The sequence below is a fragment of the Ceratotherium simum genome, chromosome 10 (genome assembly GCF_057802395.1).
Source record: "Ceratotherium simum simum isolate JZ-2026a chromosome 10, ASM5780239v1, whole genome shotgun sequence".
In the NCBI taxonomy this organism is placed as follows: Eukaryota; Metazoa; Chordata; class Mammalia; order Perissodactyla; family Rhinocerotidae; genus Ceratotherium; species Ceratotherium simum.
In genome coordinates, this window is record NC_141909.1 from 48,549,725 (window position 1) to 48,575,223 (window position 25,499).

General features: G+C 34.4%; 1 protein-coding gene across 1 annotated transcript in view; it reads right to left on the minus strand.

Annotated features, from left to right (window-relative positions):
* Window positions 1–895: 895 nt before the first annotated feature.
* The window catches only part of PCDH17 (protocadherin 17), a 97,489-nt gene continuing 72,885 nt past the window's right edge, over window positions 896–25,499 (minus strand). The window contains exon 4 of the mRNA XM_004433605.3: window positions 896–5,589. Coding sequence (XP_004433662.1) covers window positions 4,907–5,589 — 683 coding nt within the window. The 3' untranslated portion in view covers window positions 896–4,906. The remainder of the gene's footprint in view (window positions 5,590–25,499) is intronic.

Consider the following 25,499-nt stretch of genomic DNA (forward strand, 5'->3'; position numbering starts at 1 on the left):
AGCAATGAGCAAAAGAATGAATAGATAAGCCATTTAGTCTATCCCAATAGGTCTAAGTCATAAAGATCTTCTTCAATATGGAAAAACAATGCACTCTTCTTGATATCTGCTATACTGTCAGAAGAAAAGTAAAATTAAAAAAGAATCTAAATGGGCAGAATATTATGTAAGTTTGTAATTTAAGAGATGCCACTCACTGAGAGTGAGATGGCAGAAATGTGGGATGTGTGAAGTAACTGAGGAAAAATGCAAACAAACAAACCCAATTTATAAAGAGGAGTGTGTATTAGAACTTACCAATTTGTTTCTCCCACCAGACTGTGACCCAGGCACTATCCGTGTTTACTGTTTACTCCTGGGACATAGTAGCCCAGGGCAAACACACAGTGGGAATTCGGTAGATGTTTGTTGATTGAGTAGAAAGAGAGGCTCATTATTTTAAGAAGCCATGGTAAACATGTATTTACTTTAAAATGCTATTTAAAAATATGTGTTTTCATCAGTCATGTAGGACTATGAGAGGGCTTATAAAGATGACTTTTATGAAGAAGTCCTTTAGGATCTTGTACCAAACTATCTTCAAACCAATTCTAAGTATTAAAAGCCACAAGTATGATTAGGCTATGACTCCATGGTGATTATTTGACTAGCCCACTTATCTAAGCTATTGGAAATATCGTTAACCCATTCCCATTGAGAAGCTAGTGACATTATTGTTAAATAAATTTTTTAAAAACCTTATTTAACTAGGAAACAAATAACTAGCAAAAACCGTTGTGATGCCACAGTTGCTTTCCAAAATAATTTCAGGGTCCCTGTGGTATGCAGTGTGTAACACATCACTTGTGTGTTAATGAATTCAAGGGAAGGCAATGCCACTATTAGTAATAGCTTTTTATTCGGAGTCCTCATTTTCCAGATAGGTCACATTGAACACAGCCATTAAACAATAGCATTGAGATAAATCCATACAATGTATGCTGCTTTTGTTGTTGTTGTCCTTGTTCACCAATCACTTGGTGCAGCTAAGAACTTTATGGAGTAATGGGGCTGATAAATGGGAATAGCCAACCTGCAAAACACTGGGGCCAAGAAAGTCAGACTTTAATCAGGTCTCTTTCAATTATGTTTTGAATCAACATATCTTGATAGCCAAAACTCTCATTTGAGTTAATGCCTGATAAATGCTGTCTGTTGTCAAAAGAATATAATTAGACAATAATGAGTGGGCATATATTATGCCAGATATCAGTCTACTTGTTGACCTCAGCAACTTCTACTCCATTAGGCAACAAACAGCTTTTAACCTGGTTCTAATAAAGCATACTGCTCTCTTAATACATGACTATTTTTTTTTATGGTGTCATTTTTTAAATTGAGCAGTGCCTAGATCCTTTAAAGGGAAGTCATGTTTTACAAGATCTCAGCTAATTTAGGAAAACAAAACAAGTCAATTTCCCAACCAGGAATTCAATTAACTTATGGAATAGTGAGCCAATCTTTGTATATTGCCTGCAATAACGTTAAGTATGTCAGGTTAAGAAATAAAATGAAAGCATTCTTTGAAATTACATGATATGTCTCTTTAATGTTTACTTTGGCATAGTTATAACTAACACTGATTCTCACTACTTTTAGCTTTCATGAAAAAATCTTTCGTTATTAACATTTAATGAAAAGACTGTTTTGTTACTGATTTTTTTGAGTTCATCAGTAAACAATTTTTAGAGCTTTGACTTTCTTATGAAAATTTCTATAAATTCTTTTTCTGTGCTTGACTTCAGTTACTTAAGGACCTAAAAGATAAAGTATTATCAAACTATTCATTTTGAATGTGTGGGATTTTTCTGAGGGGTTAGTATTTGGAGGATGTGAATTAAGACAATTTTTTTGTACTCTGAATTATGCTGAAACCCCTTGAAATATCACTGTTTGATCATGCATCACCCCTTAGATCAAGTTGCTCCCCAAAGGGGTGATTTTGGCATCTCGTAGACTTCCATGGAAGCCAAGCACCAGAGGTCTGTGATAAAGGCAGTTGCCAGCCAAGTGAACAAAAGCGAAATTCCCTCAACTCAACCATAAAAGCTTCGAGTCCTGACTGCTGAATTACCACCAACTTGTAAATAAGTAATCTCTACTAAATACAGATAATGTGTTAAACAGCTAACACTAGTAAATCACTGGTGACAGAGAGCCTAAAGATAAATCCCTCACACATTGGCACAACCAATTCTTAAAATCTTATAGTGTTTTAATGTCTTCATATAATAAATTGAACAACTGGTTACTCAGTGTTAAGAATGTTTTTAAAAATAAATCCTACTCTCTTGGTTGATTTCACTTACATACTGCCTTAGATTTTTACTAAGTGGCTATCCGTCTAGTAAGAGAGGGGCAACACTTGGTAAGACTAAATGGAAATCAGTTTTCCATCAAATTTCAGCTATCAAGCTAAATCAACCTGTAGTCTCCTGGCAAAAAATAACATCATATAACAGAGACAACACATTTCAGTTACATAAATTGTCCAAAATATAGAGAGTCAATTAGGTTTCACATGTACAAGATCCCTTCTTTGCTAATTTAAACATTTACAAATAATAAAAACCAAGAGTAGAGCTTTGGAAAGGCTGTTACTAGGAACCAAATACAGTTCTCAAGAGAATAAGGCTGATGGGAGATGTCCACTCTTCCCTTTCGAAGCAGTTTTGCAAACGAGGTACAGTCTAAAATCTTGACGGCATTTGATGGAAATATTTTCAGTTGAATTTTTTTGAGGTTTAAAATTACAAAACTTAATTCAGTTCAATACTTGTTTTTGCTTTTGTTTGTGTTTTTTGATATAAGGATGTTATGACATTTATGCTGTTTCTACACTGGCTTGGTGGCCAGAAAAGAAGGCACAGAATTCTCCACCAGTTTGTAAATAACGCATTTTTCTGCTCCAGTGCACAAACAGCCTTTATTTAACTCAGCACCACATTTTCTAAGGTATGGGCTGGAAACTGTTTGTCATGAAGCTGTAAAATGCCAAAAAATTGAAATGCTGAAGGAAAATGTCAATCAAGGCATTTTCCCATCTGCTGTTACTTCTGCAAGTGCTAATTTTATTTTTCCCAATTCCTGAAATTCGAGGTTTCCTAGCCTCATATGGAAGTAAGTTTGAAACTTGCTAAATGTCACAAGAAAAGGTGTGACCAAATGAAGGAGTAGAAGGTGTATTGTTCTCAAAGGACGCCAGTATAAAGAAGCAGAAAAGCATTGAGAAAAAGGAAAAACATTTTAAGACCCAGACCTCTTGAAAAACACTACACAATGTAAGTAACCAGTGCTGGTACCACACATGCATGAAAGCATTGTTCATGGTTCTGAAATATAATGGGAACGCACATCTTGAACCACTTAAGATACTTTTGAGAACCAATCAACAGCATGATATCTACATGGGCAGAAGCTGTATGTTATTGAAAAAACATGAAAAAGTTTCAGATATTAGTACAAATGTAATTCTTGTGATTTAGCATGACTTTAATAAAAGCTTCTACAAGGACTTGCACATAACCATGACTGACGGATGTATTTTTTGACCTTTCAGTTAGCTCCATCAGCTCACTCAAACACATTTTGAACAGATTATGTACTGTAGTACTTGGTAGACTATACATTAAACAAGAGACTTTGCTCTGAGGCACTGCTTCCCACACTCCATGGGGAAAAGGAAGCAGGAAAAAACAAAACTCATAGAGTTCGACAGCTACCGAGGCAACACTTGCCATTTACAATATAAGCCCAAATATTTTTGCAACACAACTATATATTAATTTAATAAAATACACAATATAGCTCTTATACACTCAACAATTTGGCTCATATGCACTGAATCTGCAATAAATCAATAAAAATATGTCATTTGATGTAAACACATTGAATCTTCTTACATTTGCACATTTAAATGGTCACGTGATTTGTGTATGTCTAAGACATTTTCACTTTCCTGAGCTATTTTAGTGTCCACCAATGAATAAAACATATTAATCATGTCAATTTTCTCTGAATATTATCACTCAATGGAAACTATTTTTTCAGAACTTTTCTAAACCAAATTTAAAACATAGCCATCATTATTTATATGTTTGTTGGACACTAAAATGCTAACGCGGCATTTAAACACTTTAAATTTTCTTCTCCACTCATGAAGTGAATTAGTCTACGTGTGTGCAGGACAAAATGGACTTTATCTTTTTACATTTAACTTTTATACGACATGAGGTGTCTTACAAATGACCAAGTTTTTAAAATTTTTTCGACTAATGATATGGAATGTTCTTTGTGTTTATGTGTGGCAGGTAACTTTATACAGAAATGTTTACCACAAATATGTGTTAATGTTTGGTGTAGCTTGGACTACTGCAAGGTCTTTTTGGGACTTTCAGTAGAAGCCTATGATGACTGCTAGAAATCCACCACAGATCACAAATTATGACCCTGCTTTGTATGGGGTTTATAGATAAACAGTTAAGTCAGCATCAATCACGGAGGACAGTCTTAGAGCGATCAGAAATACTTCAATTCTCACACTGCATACCTTCCTAACAGATTGTCAAAAGGTAACTCGCCTCCTCATCCTCCTTTTTCTTCTCTCCTTCTTCTTTTTTTCTTTTCTCTTTGAGCATTATTAATTCTGTCCTAATATAAGTTTGGTCAAAACAAAACCATTGTTATCTCTGAAAAAGAAACAGCAGTGAAAAGAACATACTTGTGGGCACTTCAGATGGTCACTAAAAGCCTTAAAGCAGCATTGGTCTTTCTTCATCCCTGTAAAATGGGTTGTCACCAGGAGGGATCATTTTTAAATCAACAGAAGAGACAAGAAAATGCCAATGCCTTTTTTTTTTTTTTTTTTTCATTTTCTCACAGCCACAGGGTCATTTCCCCGGCAGTCCTGCAAAAGCTTATCAATTTCTCTCACGACTTCCTCTGCATCCACCGACTCTCTGCCCAGATCCCTGTTGGGGTGGTCAAGCTGCTCGAGAACAGCACCCATCTCACTGGAATCCCGGCTGGCTCTAGAATGCACATCCGCGAAGACCCTTGCCATCTGATCAGAAGCTATGAAGGAAGGGTCTCTTGGTTTCTTACTGGGCGACAGATACTGACTGTCATTGGGCAAGTACTGGCTACTTGCTTCTGCCAGGGCTCCTGGTTTTGCTTCGCAACCATCCAGAGAGCCTTTTGTTGAGGTGCAAGGCTCAATGCATGCCTTGGTTGGGCTGCTTGATGCTGAGGGGACCTCTTGGAGGAGAGGGCTCAGGGCACGTTTGGCTTTTAAATAAGGTTTAACATTGGCAATGAGAATAGTGTGCTCTCGCTTGTCTTTTCCAAATGTACAAAAAGTCTTTTTCCCAGTGGGATTCACAGTTTCGTAAGTCTCAGTCTCAACATTAGCTTCAACTGTGGGTACAAAGAGATTTGTGCGGTAATCTGCATTTTCAGCTTGATTGGCTGCAGGGAACTGTGGCATCCAACACCTGTCAGAATGACCAAGCACTCGGCATTCATCTGTGCAATTAACACACTCTTCTGGTTCTGCAAAACAAAAGAGAAAACAGCAAATCCAATCATTAAGGTTTCCTTTAAATTTCTACTGAGGCTGCGATCGGCTCTCAGTGGGCTTGCTTGACCTCTGGTCTCTTAATTAAAAAGGAAAAGAAAACAATAATTAAAACATTTCAGGATGGTTGCGTAAACCTGCTGGTTGAGACAATGGTTTTATTTAAGTCTATTCTCTAGATATTAACGAATTCCCATAGCCCGGGAAAAAGTATAAAGTGGCCATTGGAGAATCATTCCCAGTAGAATACAACATCACTGTAAGCTAATCTTCTGGGTATATCAGTTAGTCTTTGTTCTGTATAACTCATCCTGGAAACAGTGAACATCAAAAAGGATTACCAGGATTAATTTTTCAAATCAAATAACAGGGCAAAAACTGGATTTCAAACTTCCATGACAAGTCCTAAGCTGCTTTTTTTTCATGCTTTATCCCTATTTTTCTTGTAATTGTTATTTTGGTGATAGTCATGAAATAAAAGGTTTCCTTTAAAAGCCTACTTTTCCTACTGAGAGTACCAAATGGAATTTTCTATCAGAATGTGTTCTGAATAAGCTTGTCAAAAAGTGCACATTCCTATTTTATTAGATATGTGTATGGATCATGTACTCAGTTTTCTTCACTTCAGATTTTGTTTTTGGTGTAAGTAGGCGAAAATGGATTTAGTCAACAGATACAGTTGAGAATGAATGACAAATCATGATTTCCTATTTTAAAAGATAATGCTTTCTGTGAGAAGTTTTGCTTCTTCTTGTCAATAGGCATATAGAGAATTTAAATAAAGCATTATTTAATGATCCCTATTTCAAAGATGCTGAACAAGAAAATATGAAAGAAAATTCCTTCATTGTGACAACAGCTGCATACTTCTATGACCCCAATATTTTAAACTATAACTTTGAACTACATCTTCCCAGTTGTCCCTTTCGTCTACAAATGGTTGTTCCCCTTATGTTTAATGATCCTTTTTTAAATCAGGGACTCTTTTTTTTTTTCAGGAGAGGATATTTACAATTACATCTATGTGGTGGGAATAGAATTCCCTACACATTTAGGAACCCTTGGGACTGCCTTTTAATTGATGCAAGAGGATCTCTACAGATTTAGAGTGTCCTGTGCAAGGAAAAAAGTCCACAGGAAAGATATTTAAAACAGAAAGCAGCGAATTTAATAGCATTAATAAATTTATACAGTTACTTTTTAAACTCATATATAAAATCTGAATTTATATTTAAAACACATAAATAATTCCTTATCCAAAAAGAAAAAATAAACCACAACCTATTTTAGCTTGAAAGGTTTTAGGATAAAATAATTTCCTATGAGACTAAAAGTTTTTAGAAAGGAATCAAAATGGTGTCTTGACAGAAAGAAAATATTGTGGTATTTCATAGCATGTATCATTCACACTTGTGAAATGTTAAAAAAGTATATAGATAATTTGCCTCTATTTTAAATTTGTCATGTTTTAAAAAATGTATTTACCTATGAGGGAATGAAATATGTTAAGTTTATTATGTAATGCAGGCAAGAATTCTGAAATGTACTCTCAAACTGAGCTAGCCACCCACAGACTCAAATACGTACTATCTGTGAGTTGAAAGGTTGTTGACAGATGGGCCCAACAGCAGCAGCAGAAGCTAGGCATATAAAATTTTCTAGGAAGGCTTCCTGTATGGATTTAAAGTACAGCAGAGATTAAAAAACCAAAAAGGATATCAGAAAAGTTTAATGTCAGGTATCCGTTTCCTTTACTTATTCTGAATGGGAATCATAATATTACCTCTCTATCTGTGTCAGTAACTGTGAGAAAAAAATAATATGTATCATTTCATTCAATCAATTTTATCTTTCAAAAAGACAGTAGAAAACTTTACTACCTATTTCACTCGGTAGTACTTTTTTATCTTATAGACTTGTGATTTTTAAAAAATTCATTTACAACCCATACACTCTCTTTGAAATATGCTCACATAGTTTTCTATTCCAATATTGACTGGCCCTCCATTTCAGCAATTTGGATAGCCTAGCACTGAATAAATTCAATATGAATTTAAGAAGAGAGTGAAAGAGAGAATAATGCAGATGTATGAAAGTGTAAATTGACCTTGAATTTGAAACCATCAACATAGAATGACTGTTTGCACTTCACTGCTGAAAATCTGCAGCGTTTTGCTCGACTTCTTTATGTCACATCCTAGGGAGCAAATTTGGAGTATTGATTATGATACATTATAAGCTGTTCACCTAGAGATTAGACTGCAATTTTGATGGCAGCAGTTCACAGACAGCAAAGAAAATCGAATGACACTTTTGTACAAGCAGCAGAAACTGTGAGCACAAAGTGAACTATAACTGCCAAGAGTCAAATAAGGATTTATGGGAGAGTGGAATTATTTCTGAAGTAACACAAATAAATGGATAAACAGCTAGGTACATGAAAAAGACATAGGTAGTATATAACGAATGACTAGCTAGACAAAAAAAAAAAAAAAATTGACAAAATGAAAAAAATAGAAGAGAAAAGAGAGAAGGAAAGCTACATGACTGGAGAGAGGGAAGCAGAGAGGGAGGAGGGATGGGAGATGGTTTTAAGAAAAGGGGAGTTGTATTGGTAGGATTTCTGCCATCTGTGTCTCCCAGTATGTATTTTTAAAATCCCCTCAATAAACTAAGTGTTTATAATAAAGAATAATAGTGTGGAGTATTTTCTCAAGTCCCAGAGCTATAAAGCTGGATAATCAAACTTCTTTCTGTACCTCAGGGAAAATGGATCCAGAATAGATATGTTGAATTATAAGCTATAGAAATTAAAAAGAAGCAAATTATACAAACAGCCACTATTTGCATAGATTAGACATTTGTATCAGAAAACAAATTCAGAAACCCTGGACAGAAGAAATCAAAGCAAAAATAATTGATCCAACATTCGTTTTTTTTCTTCTGGTCCAATCTGGGATAACAAAGAAATTATTTACCATCATTTTCACCCTTTCCTCAATATAACATGATTACCCTTTCACAGAATGTGCCCTTTGCCAAGAAAGATGACATAATCCAAATGGTGTGCAGATGAGAGAAACTGAGAGATAAGCACGTTTATGTTGCAAAGAGAAAACAATTCTAAAGTTCAACAGCTGGAATTCAGGGCAGTTCTGCCTATAGGGAAAGTTTATAGTGTTTAATTTTTAATTTTTAAATGATTCCCTGAAGGATCATATGACTATCAGATAAATTTAAATACTCGTTTAGTATTAAGAATCATTTTCTATACTCCTATAGCTACATCTATTACACAAGCATCCAAAAGGAGGGATCTAAACTCAGTCATCTTCGCTAGTTAAATTTTACATCTTAATTTGTGTGATAATTTCTGCAAAAGATATAAAGTCATTCAAACGACTATGGTACTTGCAGTTCAGCTGCACCATAAACCATACACCCACACGTCTACAGATCTTTATTTCTATGTGTTTGTGTGATAAACTAGAGCTTTCTCCACGTATAGTCAAAACAAAATTTAAAAACTCAAATGCATATCCAATGCATTCCTGAAAATTAACCTTCAGTAATTGCCATAAGAGAAATAAAATGAATCAATAAAATGCACAGGAAAGTTCTAGATTCATAATATAAGGGATAACATAAATATATATAAACATATATAAACATATTTTTACAGATAATGTACATGTATATGTATAAATCTCTTTAACATCTCCAATAAACAACATTTTGATCTTTCCCTTTGCCCTACTACTGTGGGTCTGAAATCTGTGCTTGGATCAACAACTTGACTACCTCTGATTTTAGAATTTTTATATTATTCACACTGATTTAGACATAATGATGTCTGAAATCTGCATATTCATATTGGCTGACATATCTGAAAGCTCCCTCTCTTTTTTTTTAACCTAGACTAAGCAGTTTAATAACTTAATCTTAGAGAGATTAGTCAAGGAATCGTTTTGTGCCAAAATATACCTTCAAAGGCACTGTCACGGTGGAAGTTACACTATGTGAGGAAAAAAATATTTAGGTAAAACATCAAATTATCTGCCCTTAAATTATTGGACTTTAGCAATCTTCCATAAAGATTACCTTAACGTTTACAATGTGATTTTAATGTGATGTTACTATACATCTTTAGGAGTGAAAAGCCATTTCAACGATGGGTAAAAGGTGCTAACAATTACTTTGTGTAAGATTAAAACTTGAAGCCAAAACACTATTTAAGCCAGCAAGGATTAACAAAGATTAAGGGGGCCTCTGTTGAACATAGTTATTTTGAGAAAAGTCAGAGGAAAAATCCTTGCATGTTATGACTCAGTGGTGTTCACTGCAGAGGAAACACGTCGAGGAACCAGTCCATAAAATTTCTTACTTCAGAGTAAATCTATCTCTGTATTCTAATCTGTCTCACTTTCAAGCAGGAATTTATCACAAATCAGCAGTTAAGCTTATTTTCCCATCTTCAAAGCACTATACCGTGCCACTCAAAGAGAGATACTTGGTAGCTAATTTGTTACCACTTAGGGAAATATTAGAAAACATAAAAGGATTTCCTCCTCTTAGTTTCAAACTTGCCTGCTGCCTCAGAAGACCACATATTTGTACATCTGAAAACATGCATATAGTTTCTAGAATAAGTTTCAGATACACATCTGATTTAATTTTTTATAAAGAATAAATAAATGTCTATGTCTTAGAAATCTGAAAAACCAAATCTGTAAGTCAGGGCATCAACGAGGAAGTTCTAAAGTGCTGTGGCCATGAGGGAAGGATATCTGAGACAGAGTTTTCTCTGAGTTATGACTGTCAACAAAATGGTTTTATTTCTGCTTTGTAAATAGCTTTAAATAGGAATAGTGCTCTTCTGTTAGTGCAGTGGTTGCTACTGTTTCTAACAGCATCTTAAAATTAGAGTTGTTTCCAAGTAGACAACTCTATAAATGGAAGTCCACTTTTTATTTGTTCTCATTTTTCTTTTTTATTTCTAATTTACCTTCTTTCACCAACGTAAGCTTTCATAACACCTAATTAGGTGTCTGGAAAAGCAGAGAGCAGACACGAATCTCTATTTATGGCTGACACAAGTGTTCTGCAGATTAACTCCACAGAATCTAAACTAGGCGTCCATCACAGACTATCTACCAGCAAACAATGACAAGCCAAGACCTTAGACTGGCAGTTCACGAGTACCAGTTTTCTACTGAAAAGTTTTAATAGTATAACAACAGCTTGCTTTTACCATCTTTTTCTTTCTTCAGCACACTCACACAATTTCACACAGGCACACACACTTCTGTATGAGCACAACACATTACAATTTATCCAAACATATTCTAACATACGAGAGAAACAATATCAGTACTAAAATAGAAATCTTGTCAGAATACAGTCCAACAAACCAGTAATAAAATTTTTCTTTCAGTAAATTAACATAATTTGCAACATCCTGACACTTTTCTAACATAAACAGTTCTCTTTTTTTTTTTTGGCAATATTGATTATTATTCATTTACTTCCCTTTACCATCCTATAACCCCTTACACTTATGATGATTGGGTGAGTCATTCCATATAAATGGCACCGTAACAATGTATATTCATTCAAATCATTTCCATTTATAATTTCTACGTCCCAGTTACTAGGATATTAGTTAAAAATAAACTTTCTGATTTCACTCTATGAGAGGGGTAAAAATTTCACTTTCAATATTATTTCTAGAGACAGTGCTGGAAAGTTATCTCAAAACTTTTATTCCTTGTGTCAGAATAAAGAAAGGAATATTCTAATATTACAGTTTTATCACATGCTTTTTTTTTCTGCTAGTGTTCACATAACTACCAGGCTTAATTTTAGCAAAATTTTTAATAAGATTAGTATATCTCTTAAGCAGGGAAGAATAAGGAAAAATGTGGCATCGGAGAACCAATCACTTAATATTTTAGCTAAATGATCTTTCGTCTACTGCATTGTATTTCTCATGTTTCTTACTTGTGCATGGGGATCTGTGTCGTTTTACTAATCAAGTAACTGATACACCAATACACAGATGTGGAATATGTTTTCACTTCTTTTATTTTTTAATGTAAGGAGGATCATGTATCTTGTTACCATATGCTCATTTGCTCATTTCATGAGGATGCCTGTTCAAATGTTGGCAGTGATATAATGATGAAACACTAGGTATAGAACTCCAGGAACTTAAATTATTTCCTAATAATTGGCTATAAGGAATCAGAATTTAGAAACGTAATTCACATAATAAAAATACTAAGAGAGAATTGTGTGTATTTTTAAGTGGATGCACCGCCAATCTGGCTTCCAGATTTTACCTCCATTGTGAAAAGCCATTCTATCTGCTTTTGATAGGCAGAGAGCATATTTTGAAGTGAAGTTATTATAATACTATCAAATAGTCAAAGCATGGCAGCTTTGAAGTACTAGTCTTCTAGCAAGCACCTGCAGCACACGATGCTCCTGAACATATTGCCGTGGCTGCATTCAGACACCAGAAACCACTGGCCTATATCATTTTCAACTGACTTCAATTGCAGCTGCATATCTGGAGCACTTGGAGCATCTGCACTTACTATTCAGGGCACCTGCACACCTTCAGTTTTGGTTTTAAGTGGTTGTGACCCTTTGGACATAATAGCATGTCTACCAGAGTGAATTTTCTGGCATATATATTAACAACACATAGATAACGCTCTGAAATGAAGAAAACAAATTAAATGGAAACTTATGTTAAAGAATGAAAGCCAAAGGATATGAGGAAATTTGATATGGAAGCACCAGGAATATAAACAAATGAAAATCTAAACCATGCTTTGGGAATCTATGGCACAAATATAATTGTGTCCCATGGCACACTGCTCTGAGATTAACATTCAAAATTTAGCCACCCACCTCCCCCAATTCCATACTGTAGGCACAGCCATCACGTGGGGCAGCAGCTCATGCTTGGAAGTGAAGGCACAGATAAATGGGACCATCTCTTTCTTAAGAGGTACTCAGGAGAACTGGCTCTGAAGCTTGATGCTATACTAGTGGAGCAAGTTTTTATATTTTTTTTTTCCAAGTAAATGACTCTGACAGAACCTCTCAAGGAAAAACAATCCAACTCAAATGCCCCACCAGAGTAAAGACAGCTCAAATTCAGCGGGTGCATTAGACGTGTAGATGGTTGTAGTTTAGCAGTTAGTTTAAAGAAGTTATACTCAATCATTCGTAAGGTAAGAATGAATGAAACACCAACTTTGCGCCTAGGCATTGGAAGGTTTCAAGCAAAGGAATGTTGAATAAGAATGTTGTAGAACAGGTGTTACGTCAAGTAAATGTTTGTGGTAAATATACCTATGTCTATCCACCTCTAAAATTCTCCAGTCTATAAGACTATATCTCTTCATCAAGGAGTTCACACCTTGACTGGAAACTAGAAACTAGATTTGAAACCATCATGGGGAAATAATTCATGATCAATTACATTTTAAACTATGTCATACCAATGTCAAGCAACAGAAATATAGAGAAAAGCACAGACGGTAATAAAATGAAAGGCTTTGTACAAAAGTGGCGCTTAATCTGCAATTCAAAGGATGATCAGGGTTTCAACAAATAGTGGAGAGCAGGGAGAAGGTGATCCAGGTGAGGAGATTAGAAAGTGAAACAATCACCACATAGGAGTGGGCATTTCACAGGAGAGTAAGAAACCAGCTTTATAAGTCAAAGGATGTACATTGCAATGCCAAAAAATAAAATAATAACGTAGGGAAAATTGGCTAGGATTTAAAAGAAAATAGAAAAGCTCCAAGTAAAAGACCAAATTTAATCTAGCAGGCAATGGAGCACTAATATAGATCTGAGCAGTTTATTGTATATCTCAGAAGATTCTTGAAATATTTAGATGCTTGATTACAAAAAGTATTGGACAACATTTATGAACATAGGAGCACAGGGCAAGTAGCATTCAAATCAGCATCACTTCTGGAAACAGATATCTAGAGTTTTGGCCCGGACCAGGATATCTCCAACAGAGCACAATAGGCCTGGGCACGATTCACTGGCAAAGTCATTCCGACCCTAATGCACCTCCATTCTGCTTGCGTCTCATCCCACTTCTCCTAAACTAAAGACATGTATGTTCATTCAACTGGTATTTTATATTAACAGTATAAATCTTGTCTTTTCATAATTCTGCACTAGAAAACTACATCACCTTCCTACATCTACTTTCTCTCTCTTCCCTCTTTCTCTAATTTGTTATTATTATTAACCAGCCATAAGATTGCATATGATCACATATCTGAAAGATTAAAGGATTCTTTTAGAAAGTCAGAAAAGGGAAAGTCTGGAAGAAAGAAGATCCTTATAGGTATCTAGGAGAGAGTTAATAAATACTCCTACAAGGCAAGGAGAATGGCCACAAATAAGGTAAATGTTGACTCTCAGAAACCTTTCAAAATTGATTCTGGATATTCAAGAATAAATAATTACAGAGAATTCCTGAAAATGTTCTCCAAAATAAGCATTTCTATTTTGGACGAAGATAATGCCACCATTTCCCCACTGAATTATGTATCCTAGCATTGCTGCCTAACTCATTATTTTTTAATCTTTTTGCCTCATTGAGATCCTTATACCTTTTGAGATCAAGACACTGATACCATGGTATATTCTTTCATGCTTTATTCCTTGAGTACACAGAACATAATATTCACACTTCTGAATTTGAACAGAATGCTGTCATTGATGTAAACAAAGATTAAATTAAAAAGGTATCAAATGTTGGTAATCTATAATAGGAGTGACTACTCCTTACAAATTACTCAATCCAAAGCCATTCATTTATGAGGCTGTAACATCACTTTTCAGAATGATCCCAGGACCTAAACGAAGTTATACATAATAGCTCTCTTTTGCTATGAGATATACAGTATTTAGTGTAAATTCAGATCTGTCTGTTAAATACTATGCTTATAAAAAAAATCCAAGGTTCTCTATTATTGAGGGTACCATTTTAAATAAGATAAATAAATCCTGCCTGACATATATCCACCGAAACATGGAGGTCGGAATATTTTCCCCTTAGTGAATTTTTTAAGCCAGTGACTCTCCTATTGAAATTGTAGCTTATATTTAAATAATCACCTCTTTATAATTTTAAATTATGGAAAACAGTTAGTATCCTGAAAACCTACACCTCAGCATCTATAAGTTTCTTTCTTCTCTCCTAGGTTTCTCCTTTTGTCCTTTTTTGACTCTATGGCATTGTCATGTCAAATGTGCCAGTTCCTTGCTTTTAAGTTAGCTGCCACCGTATCTTATACTTTATCTGAAGCTATCATCAACATATGAATTAATTAATAAGTCCTTGTAATTTTAGAGTCTTGAAAGGGTTAATGCAGCTTCCAAAAGAACCTGATTTATATGCAGTGAGAAACCTATGCTCTGGCATGCAATAGTTAGTAAAAGCTGTTTGGTTTACAAGGACAAATTTAAAATTCTAGCAACTTAATACTGTGAATTTCAGACCCAAGACTATTTAAATACGCTACTCTTCTTCATCTTTAGAGAGGATGTTTTCCTCAAGCTGTTATTGCCTTTGTAAGCTAACCCCATCTCTGATGGTAACATCATTTTTGATGGAATGGATGAATGCATCGAAAATTCAAGTCATCCTCCTAGCAAAGTGGTAATCCTCTACGGAAGGTCAATGAAAACATGCCTATTAAGCCAAACTCTTTGTAAGAAGCAAGCAAGATAGTCTTATTAGTGTTTTTCTCTCACGCCTGCTATCTGATTTCTGCTGGGATATACATCTATTTACTGCTTTAAATCCGTTGTTCATCTTGTCTCTCGCACTTGTTTGTTTTCAATTGCTAGAGACAAACAAACAGGATCGGGTATCATTTTTAGCGTTCTCAGAAAACAGAGTTAATTCGTAAGCGGCTAATCTTCTGCTTCTTATTTAGTAATCAACGCCTGCCAATAGGATTTGGGAGTCCCAGAAGATAGATTTTTACGAAAGATTTTAATATTTCTATGTTTTTAATGACATTCTAGTCTCCAAAAGCTATTCATTAAATTCATAGAACTCTACTCTAGAGACAGAAAGTTTCAATTAAGTTACCTGAAATTAGACGGACCTGGTTCCAAAAGAACAGATGGGTGCCTTGCTACGATCAGTATTTTAAGAATATTTTTAAAGAAAAAAGTAATACGAAAGATGTTTTCTTTTAAGATTTAAAGCAGTGGGAAATATATATGAAACCATACATCTCCATAAATAATTTCTACAAAAATTACTTATATTACAATAATTAAAAAATTAACTGAAGCTAAAGGTCTTCGATGTGCATGCATGTATGCATATGCATTATAATAACTATGTATTTTCACCAAAAAATGCTTCCTGTGAAATGAAGTCTTTCTGAAAGAACTGTTAAAATGATAGTATCCCAAAGGTAACTTTAGAATAAAATACAGGTCATTTGAGCCTAAACATTTTGGCCTTGATCTTACTAAAACAACAACTCCTACAACCCAGCTGCTAATACCACCACTATTATTGCTACTATTATTCTCTGATTATAGATAATTTAAAAATATATAAAGAGTAGGAAAGGAAAGATAATTGACATTTTAAATAAAGCCTGTTCTTGGAATTACTTCCCTAAAACCATTCTGTTCTTATTACCTTTAGTGAGCTGTAAGTTTATTGGAAGCTGATGTTTTTTATTCTGTATGATTGGTCATCCCAAGAATGAAAATTTAAGCAAAATCAATACACTCAATATCCATATTCTAGAGTAAATATACAGAAGTGTTTCTTATAATGGAATTTACTGGCAATGACAAGCCATTTTTCTAGTAACAGCTTTAATATTTTGTAATCATTAAAACACACTGAAGCAATGAAGATATTGGGAAAAGAGGTTGGTAAACTCACATATAGAAAGATAGGAGATGTGGCCCTCTGGATCACCCTGCTCTGTAATCAAATCGAAGGTCAAAAAGCTACTGGAGAAGGCTATCCTTGAATCAAAGCAAAGGTAAAAATGTGTTTCTAAAGGCTATGAAAGTCTATCCATACTTAATGCAGTATATACATCAAAAGGTGTCTACAGTGGTGTTTTAAATACTTTCTTATCTAGGAGAGTACTTTCTGTGATTTAATTGATAATTAACCATACCTGGAGCAAAGAACAGATGATAAAAGTGAAATGCACTCCCCATGAGTAAAAATAACAGAAAAATAAATATAAATATATGAGAACTTGTTTTGTTTTCAGACTTGTAATCTAAATCTAATCTAAAAGGAAATTCATTTTGACATCACAGGGAGAATTCACTGAGAAAGTCTTTTTTTAATTCAGGCATGCTATATTTGAGTTTTTCCCTTTAAAACTATGTCTGCTCAATTTTAGAAAGAGGTGATCCTTTGTGCTGCCCACGCTATTTTTAAGTAGCTGCTTAATGACCCCCATGGTCATTACTGAAAAAGGTTATAATCTGAACTACTCAGTTTGGGGTTCAAAGCCCTCCATAATCTGTTCCAAATAAATTCTTTAGGCAATTCTATCATTAAAGAAAAATAAACTTAAATTCTAACGAGTCAAATTTTTACACTTCCTTTTACAGCAAATCTCTTTGTAATCTTTCAGAAAATGGTAGCATAACTGAACACTAAAATTTCTTTAGAATGTTGTAATTACTCAAGTCAATTGAAGAATGTGAAACCGGCATTTGAGTCTACTCAAAAGAGAGAACTACTTGAATTTGAGAAAGTGTCACTTTAACCTTAAATTTTTAGGCAACTTATTTTAATTTTTTAGGTGGAGGTGAGTTTTTTACTTGATCTAAAGTTATCCAGTATTAAAATACAAGTTCCACTCAGAAATGGAATGGAATTTAACTATTTGATTTGGCAAATTTCAAATAAAATACTTATTTTAATGTTTATTCATTGAACTGATAAAAATACATGATCACAAAAGAAAATTATCTAGCTAATTATTATTGTAAATATGGTCATTGTGCTAAATATTATTACATAATGGAAAAATTATTGTAAGAAGTACTTGGGAAATAGAAATGTCTTATCTATTGGGTACGGTTGTTTTATTATTAAAACCATGTATATCTGCACATAATTTTGCATAAAATGCAAAATATAAATGATGCGTTGTGAGATTAGGCATTTATTTAAAAAGTACACAGTCTAACATATATAACTCATTGATTTACTTATTACCCATAAACATAAGGGTTGTATCTGTATGAACTATATATTTGGGAAATAATAGTGATTTAAACAAAAAGAAAAAGATACAGTTATTCTGATTATTTTATAACATACATAAAATTATTATATTACACATAAAAATTCTAGTATAACAATAAAGAAATATATATGTACAAAAATAGAAAAATATTATATTCAGTAGGCTCCAATAATTGAGTTCTAAACTCAAGAGTTTTATTATAGCCTGTATGTTACTGGAAAATATTCACAAGCTTCACTATCTTGATACTTTACGTGAAGAAAATATTAAGTTTGAAATGATAACTTCAAATATGTCAGATAACTATCAACAAAAAAATACAACTAAAAAACAAGCATGCATACCCTTACGTATGCACCCTTTGTACACGTGAGAAAAAAATCACATTCCTATACCAGATGGAAATGAGCAGAAGGAGCCTTGCCTAAGGGTAAAAATCTTCTAGAACCATTTAGTAGATATAAAAATAAAGGCCTAATCCACCTAATAACAGCTTCTGGTTTTCCTGGTGCTCAGTCACCGCTCCCAGATTGCTCTGTGTTTCAAGTTGGTAGACGGCCATGGCAAAGCACAGGTGTGTACATGTACACATATGCATAGGCACCAGGGAGCAGGTACATGTACAAGAGCAGAAAATGGATGTCAGATCAAGAGAAAGAGATTTTTAAGAAATAATAAAATAATGTATAGAAATTTACATTCTAAAAGCTAAAATGCTTTATTGGTATAAATGTTATCTTTGAGTTTAATCTTTACAGAATTGAAAAATAAAACTCTTTCTGAATTGATTATAATTTAGTGAATGTGAAACCACAACTATTTAAGGGTAACAAGGAATATTTTAGATAGGTGTGTGTGTGTGTGTATGTGCACGCAGGCATGTTGTCTAACTTCCTACCTCAACCGCTAAAATCATGCTATCTGTTTAAGACCTTTGCTTGCATTTTCTCTCCAATTTCCACTCATTTACATATAGAAAATAATGCAACCTCTTCTCTTTTTCTGGCATGACTAATGCAACACAAATAAATATAACAGTGATTGTTAGATTGCTGTAACATACGTGTATAGTTTTCAAGCATAGCAACAATCTGATATAATAATTTTCTCCACTGGTTTATTTCCCTTATGTAGAGATTAAACTACTCAGAAACCAGAGATTAAACTACTCAGAAACCAATCAAATCTCTCAAAAGCATTCAAATGCCTCAAAGACGTGGACTATATGCAATCCAGACATAGAAAACTATAAGGTGGTGAGCTGAAATTTTGCCTAGGACAGACACTCCTTCCTGCTTTTCACTTAATCTGTCCAGCTATTTCCAACGTTAAGGTTTTTTCCGAGATTATCTGAGTCACATATTTAGAGCATACTTAGAGATTAAAATAGTTGGTAACATTTATTGAGTTCAGGGGATTTTAATAGTGAGCTCCATTAGCTGTTGTAAAATTTATATGGTTTTGCTCTGCCTTTAGGAATCTATATTAGGGTGATATGTAAAGATTGTACAAAGTAACATGTAAAGAAGCCTTTAATATATTTCCACAAAATAACACTTATCTAATATGGAATGTAATTGTCTGTTCGAAAAGAAAGAAGAATTTGGAGATCCAGTTTCTCAGGTGAAACACAGTTCTTCCTCAGGCTGTAAAGTGAAGCAGCTTGATCTACACCCACGACTAACATTCAAGGAAAATAATCAATCCCCCTCTCTATACCAGACCACTTTTTATTCTATCAGTTTCTTCCTTCCCATTTTCTACATTATCTCCAATGTGGAATTAGTATAAGTGGTAGGTTTTTATATCAAATAATTAAGAATTGGACCACTTAAATTTACTTAAGAATAATAAATATGAAAAACCCCGATATAAATGAATATTTAGATTCTCTTTTCAGCCCTTAATTTTACACAGCTTTTCCTGAAATACTAATAGTACCAATGCAGATATAATAGGATAAATTACTTACTTACTATGCTATTTTCCTTTAAAGAAGGAAAGTCTACAAGTTCTGCACATATATATGCGTGTATATATATATATAAATATAACATTTATGTGTGTATAGTCTTATGAGTGCCATCATCTAACAAGTAAAATTCAGATCACAGAGAAGAAAGCTAGCAGATGAAGAAATTGCTCACCTGGAGGAAGCTGATCAACAGACTGAAGTCTACTTGTGATGGTGTGTAGGGTGAGGATAGCAAAGGAAAGCAAAGTCGGGAATGCTTGAAAAATAAAATATTTTTAGTTAACAAATAGAAAAACCAAGTGGGTAAAAAGGGCCAATTGAATCACGAATCTTTTTTTATTGATTTCAATTTTAATATTAAAATTATTTAGATTGGCCAGTCCCTAAAAGATATGGTCATTGGTATTTCCCCAGATACATAAGACTTAGTTTTATTGGAAGAAAATTATTTTTTGGTGTATTCAGTTTAGATGAGATAGAAACAGTGCAAAGTAACTATACGAATGCCCAGGTCAATGGGAAAAATACTCTCGTGATGACAATGGATTCATTTATGCTAAATAAAAGAAATACTTTTCTGCCAAGGTGGCTAGGTAGAAGATGTAAACAAGCAAGCCACCAAGATTAAAGTTGCAAACTGTCTATTTTTTAATATCCGTAAAGAGCAGGGTTTTAATAAAAATTTTTACTGCATCTTAATGTTAGTTATACAATGTATACTATCTAGAACTTAAAACAACAGAATATTTGTAATTTAGTTTGTTACTCAGTCACCTAGAAACCTTCAATTTTTAAAAGCTTATTGACTTTAGTAATGACAATATATATATATATATTTCTGTAACAATTTATACTCTTTTTTACCTGGCAGGAAATATTTATGTAATATGAAATTAAGAAAATGCTGTCTTTTTTTGTTTTTGTTTTCCTTTTTTGAACCTCTAACAGGTATACTATGGATGTGCATAATTGATCAATTTCTTAGACTAAAAAAAAGAAAGAACACTTTGTTTGCGTTAATGTTATTGAAATGTGCAGTGAATATAAGAAATCAATTGCTGTCTAAAGGTTCTGCCAAAAATATGCTTGTCGGTGAGCAAAAGTAGCTTTATTTTTTAAATAGTCTCATTTTCTTATTTTCAATTTTTATTCAACATCTGTTGTTTGCCCCTCCCCTGGAATGTAATTATGCAGGATTCCAATGTAAAACAGGTTGAGTAGTTAATAACAGGCAGCTCAAACATTTTTTCACACTGTTGCCCTGCAGATGTTTCTTTCATTTTTTTTTCTTTTTTCCCCTAGCTTCGTGTTTAATTTGTGTATCTTTCTCTCCTATTCTTATAGTATATTCCCACAACAGATGGAAACACCTGAAAATAAGTCTGCCTCATGCACATGTTTAAATGATGCCTATTGTGATATTTAACAAAGGGAATACAGAATATTTGTTTACGGGAAAGAAAATAATTAATCTGTAAGTCACCTTGTTACTATGTTCAATTTAAAATTCTGAAGAGGCAATCTAGTTCTTGTCAAAGATGTACGAGGAAAAGTTTATAGTCTACAACGTTCATTTGCTCTTATTTTGTTACCAGACTCGTTTGTCTTTTTTGCATTTGATACAATTTTCTTAAATTTTCATTCCCACCAGAAATTGCACTTTTTTTAATTCACTCACCATTTTACTATTTAAAAGACATTTACATTCACTTGACAATAATCCAAACTCTGTAAGCAATATGTAACATATTTTAGATTTATTGAAAATATGTCATATATTTTTTAAATCATATAACCAGAGTCACATAAGGGATAGAACTCCTTTATTCAGAAAAATATATCTCATCCAAAGAAGAAACAACAGGTATAGGCTGTGCACTGGGTTAGATACTGTCCCCTCAATATTCATGTCCACCTGGAACATCAAAATACGACCTTATTTGGAAATACGGTCCTTGCAAATGTAATTACTTAAGATGAGGTCATACAGGATTAGAGTGGGCCCTAATCCAAAGTCTGGTGTCCTTATAAGAAGAGAAAATTGAGACACAGAGAGTCACACAGAAAGAATGCCATGTGAAGATGGAATGAGAGATTGGAGTGTCGTCTCTAGGATTGCTGGCAACCACCAGAATCTAGATAGAGGCAAGGAAGAATCCTCCTCTAGAGCCATCAGAGTGCACGGCCCTGCCGATACCCTTATTTTGGACTTTTAACATCCAGAACTGTGAGAGAATAAATTTCTGTTATTTCAAGCCATCCAGTTTATGGTATTTTGTTATGACAGTCTTAGGAAGCCAATACTGATTTTGGAACCAGGAAGTAACATGCTACTGTAACAAATACTTAAAAATGTGGAAGTGACTTTGGAATTGGGTAATGAGTAGAAACTGGAAGAATTTTGAGATGCATGGTTTATAAAAGCCTGGATTGCCTTGAGGAGACTACTGGAAGAAATAAGAACATTAAAGGTAATTCTGATGAGGGCTCAGACAGAAGTGAAGAGAGCTGTAGAGAAAGCTTCTATCATCTTAGAGGATACATATATGGTTATATCATTATGAACAGAACGTAGACAGAAATAAATGGTGAAGGTGTTTCTCATGAGGTCCCATACAGAAATGCTATGGGACACTGGAAGGCAATCGCTATTAGAAACTGGCAGAAAACTCGGCCAAAGTGTTGAGTGGAAAAAGTAGAACTCGTAAGTGATAAACTCGGATATACAGCAGAAGAGATTTCTAAGCAAAGTGTGGTGGGTGTGGCCCGATGTCTCTTTGCTGGTTATAACAAAATGTGAGAGGAAAGAGATTAATTGAGGAATGAACTTTTAAGCAAAAAAGAACCAGCTTGATTTGGAAAAGTTTCTGCCTATCTAGATGGTATGCTCTGGAAACAAGGACAGGGTTGTGACTGGACAGTCATTTGCTATAAAGATTAGCCATGTGATGTATGGATCCAACCAACCATCTCAAGCCGAGTCAGGATTGGAGACGGGGTTATCAAGGAAGGATCTGTGGAGGACAGTTTTGTCTAATGGTATGGATGGCCTCAACATCCACAGAAAACAAATTTTTGAGAATTTTATACTAGCAGGAACACGGTTAACTTGGACTGAAAGTGGCAGAGATAGGACAAATGAAGGGAAAATGATTCCAAGGGTACAGCCACAGATACAGGGACCACAAAGAGTAGGCTACTTCCCCGGAGGGTCAAGAGGACTTAAAGGCAGATTATTAAGACACAGAGGATTACTTTCAGGCCTTGAAACCCACTGGAATTTGCCCTGCTGCACTGCCAACTTCCTTTAGACTAGTAACCTCTTTATTCCTTCCATTTTCTCCCTTTCAGAATGGAATGTCTATCCTATGCCAGTTCCACCATTGTATTTTGGAAGCAGGTGACTTGTTTCCTAGTTTGACAGGTCTGTGAAAGGAAAGGAATGTTGCCCCTGGATGGACCATACCCAGAGTTTCACCCACACCTGATGTCGATGCAGAGACTGTAGACTTTCTGAGTTGGTATTTAGAGGAGATTTGGAACTTAGAGTTCAAGCTGGAAAGGGTTAAGATATTTGGATGATTTTGGAAGTGGGTGAATGGATTTTATAAATGTTACAAATGTGAATTTGGGGGGGCCAGAGGGTAGACTGGGTTGAATAGTGTCTCCCCAAAATTTATGTTCACCCAGAAAATCAGAACGTGACAATGGAAATAGGGTCTTTTCAGATTTAATTATGTAAGATGAAGGCAGTTAATATTAGGATGGGTCCTAATCTAATGACTGGTGTCCTTATAAGAAGAGAAACAAGAGACACAGAGACAGTCATACAAGGAGAACGCCACAGGACCATGGAGCAGAGATGGGAGTGATGGGTCTAGGATTGCTGGCAGCCACCAGAAGCTGGGATTAGGCAAGGAAGGATCCTCTCCTAGAGCTGTAAGAGAGCATGGCCCTGTGGATACCTTGATTTTGGACTTCTAGTCACTGGAACTGAGACAATAAATTTCTGCTTTTTCTTAAGCCACCCAGTTAGTTGTATTTTGTTATAGTAGCCCTAGGAAACTAATACAGACTGTCAAAAAAAAAAAAACTTAAAAATATAAATACCCAGAATACAAAAAAATTGCTGTCGGGAATGACAATGGGACCAATTAAAAAGTAGAGTCTAGAAAAGTAAAACAAGATTGATTGATATAACTAAATTAAAATGTTGTCTTCTATATTATGGTTCATAAATAAACTAAATTTGGCATAAGATATAAGTACATATGCCAGTAACATTGATGTTGCCGAGTATAAGACTGAACTGAAATCACCGAGGAAAAAGGTGTGTGTGTGTGTGTGTGTGTGTAAGATTGTTCCAAATCTTACCAAATACTTTGAAATAGAATATTTTCTTAAAATGCCTGTAAATGAATAGTTCTTTGTGCTTAATTTCTAAGATTGCTAAGACTTCTCTTTTCAGTTTGTATGACTTGATTTTTATGTGTACCAATCACATTTTTGGTACTGTCTGCATGGCAACTCTGCTTAAAATTTCCATGTATATCAGCGGGCTATTAAATAAAATGTGTGACTGTATTGAATGTACACATATGTGCATGAGTATTTGGATTAACAATAAAAAAGAGAGAGTTTCTTGTAAGGAGAAAATATATCTCCATATTTGTAAATATGGCTTCAAACACATGCATGTTTTTAGTTAGAAACTTACTATGGATAGCATGGACAGATTGATTCAAATTCACAGATACTCAGCATTATCTCAAAGCATATATTAATAAATTTTTCTACTTCTTTGGAAAATGAATATATAAACGTTAAAATATTCAATTTTTATATATTTATTGGGAGGTATTTGACTACATTTTTTATTTAAATGGAAAAAATAAGGCAGAAATATATTTCCCTTAAGAAATATGATGTTAAATTTCACCAAAATATACTGTACATTAGCAATAGTTATATGCGTTATTCACAAAGGCATTTCTTATTAAGTTAATTTAGTACACACATTGTGTTTCTTTTGGGCTTTGCGTCCCAATTTATTTATATTAAATCATCTTTTTTGTGTAAGACACTTGTTTTAGTCCATTTATGCTGCTATAACAAACTACCATAGACTGGGTGCTTATAAACATCAGAAATTTATTGCTCACAGTTCTGGAGGCTGACAAAATGTTCAAGATCAAGGCACCTGCAGATTCAGTGTCTGGAGAGAACCTGCTTCCTTATTCCTGGAAGGCTATTTTTACCCTGCGTTCTCACATGGTGGAAGGGGGCCTCTTTTATTAGAGCACTAATCCCATTCGTGAGGGCTCCATCCTCATGACCTGATCACCTCCCACAGGCTCTACCTCCAAATACCATCACTTTGGGGATTAGGTCTCAACATATGAATTTTGGAGGGACACAAACATTCGGTCTATAGCAGTACGCTACTTCATGAAAGAAAATAAGTGTTTTGGGAGAGGAGAAGACTAAATGTCATATAGCTCTAAAAACAAATTGAGCCAAATCTCACAACCAGTCTGTTAAGAAACTACTTAGGAATGAAAAAAAAAAAACCCTGCTAGAGTATTCATGTGCCCTTTCCAAGTGCAAAGCCTAA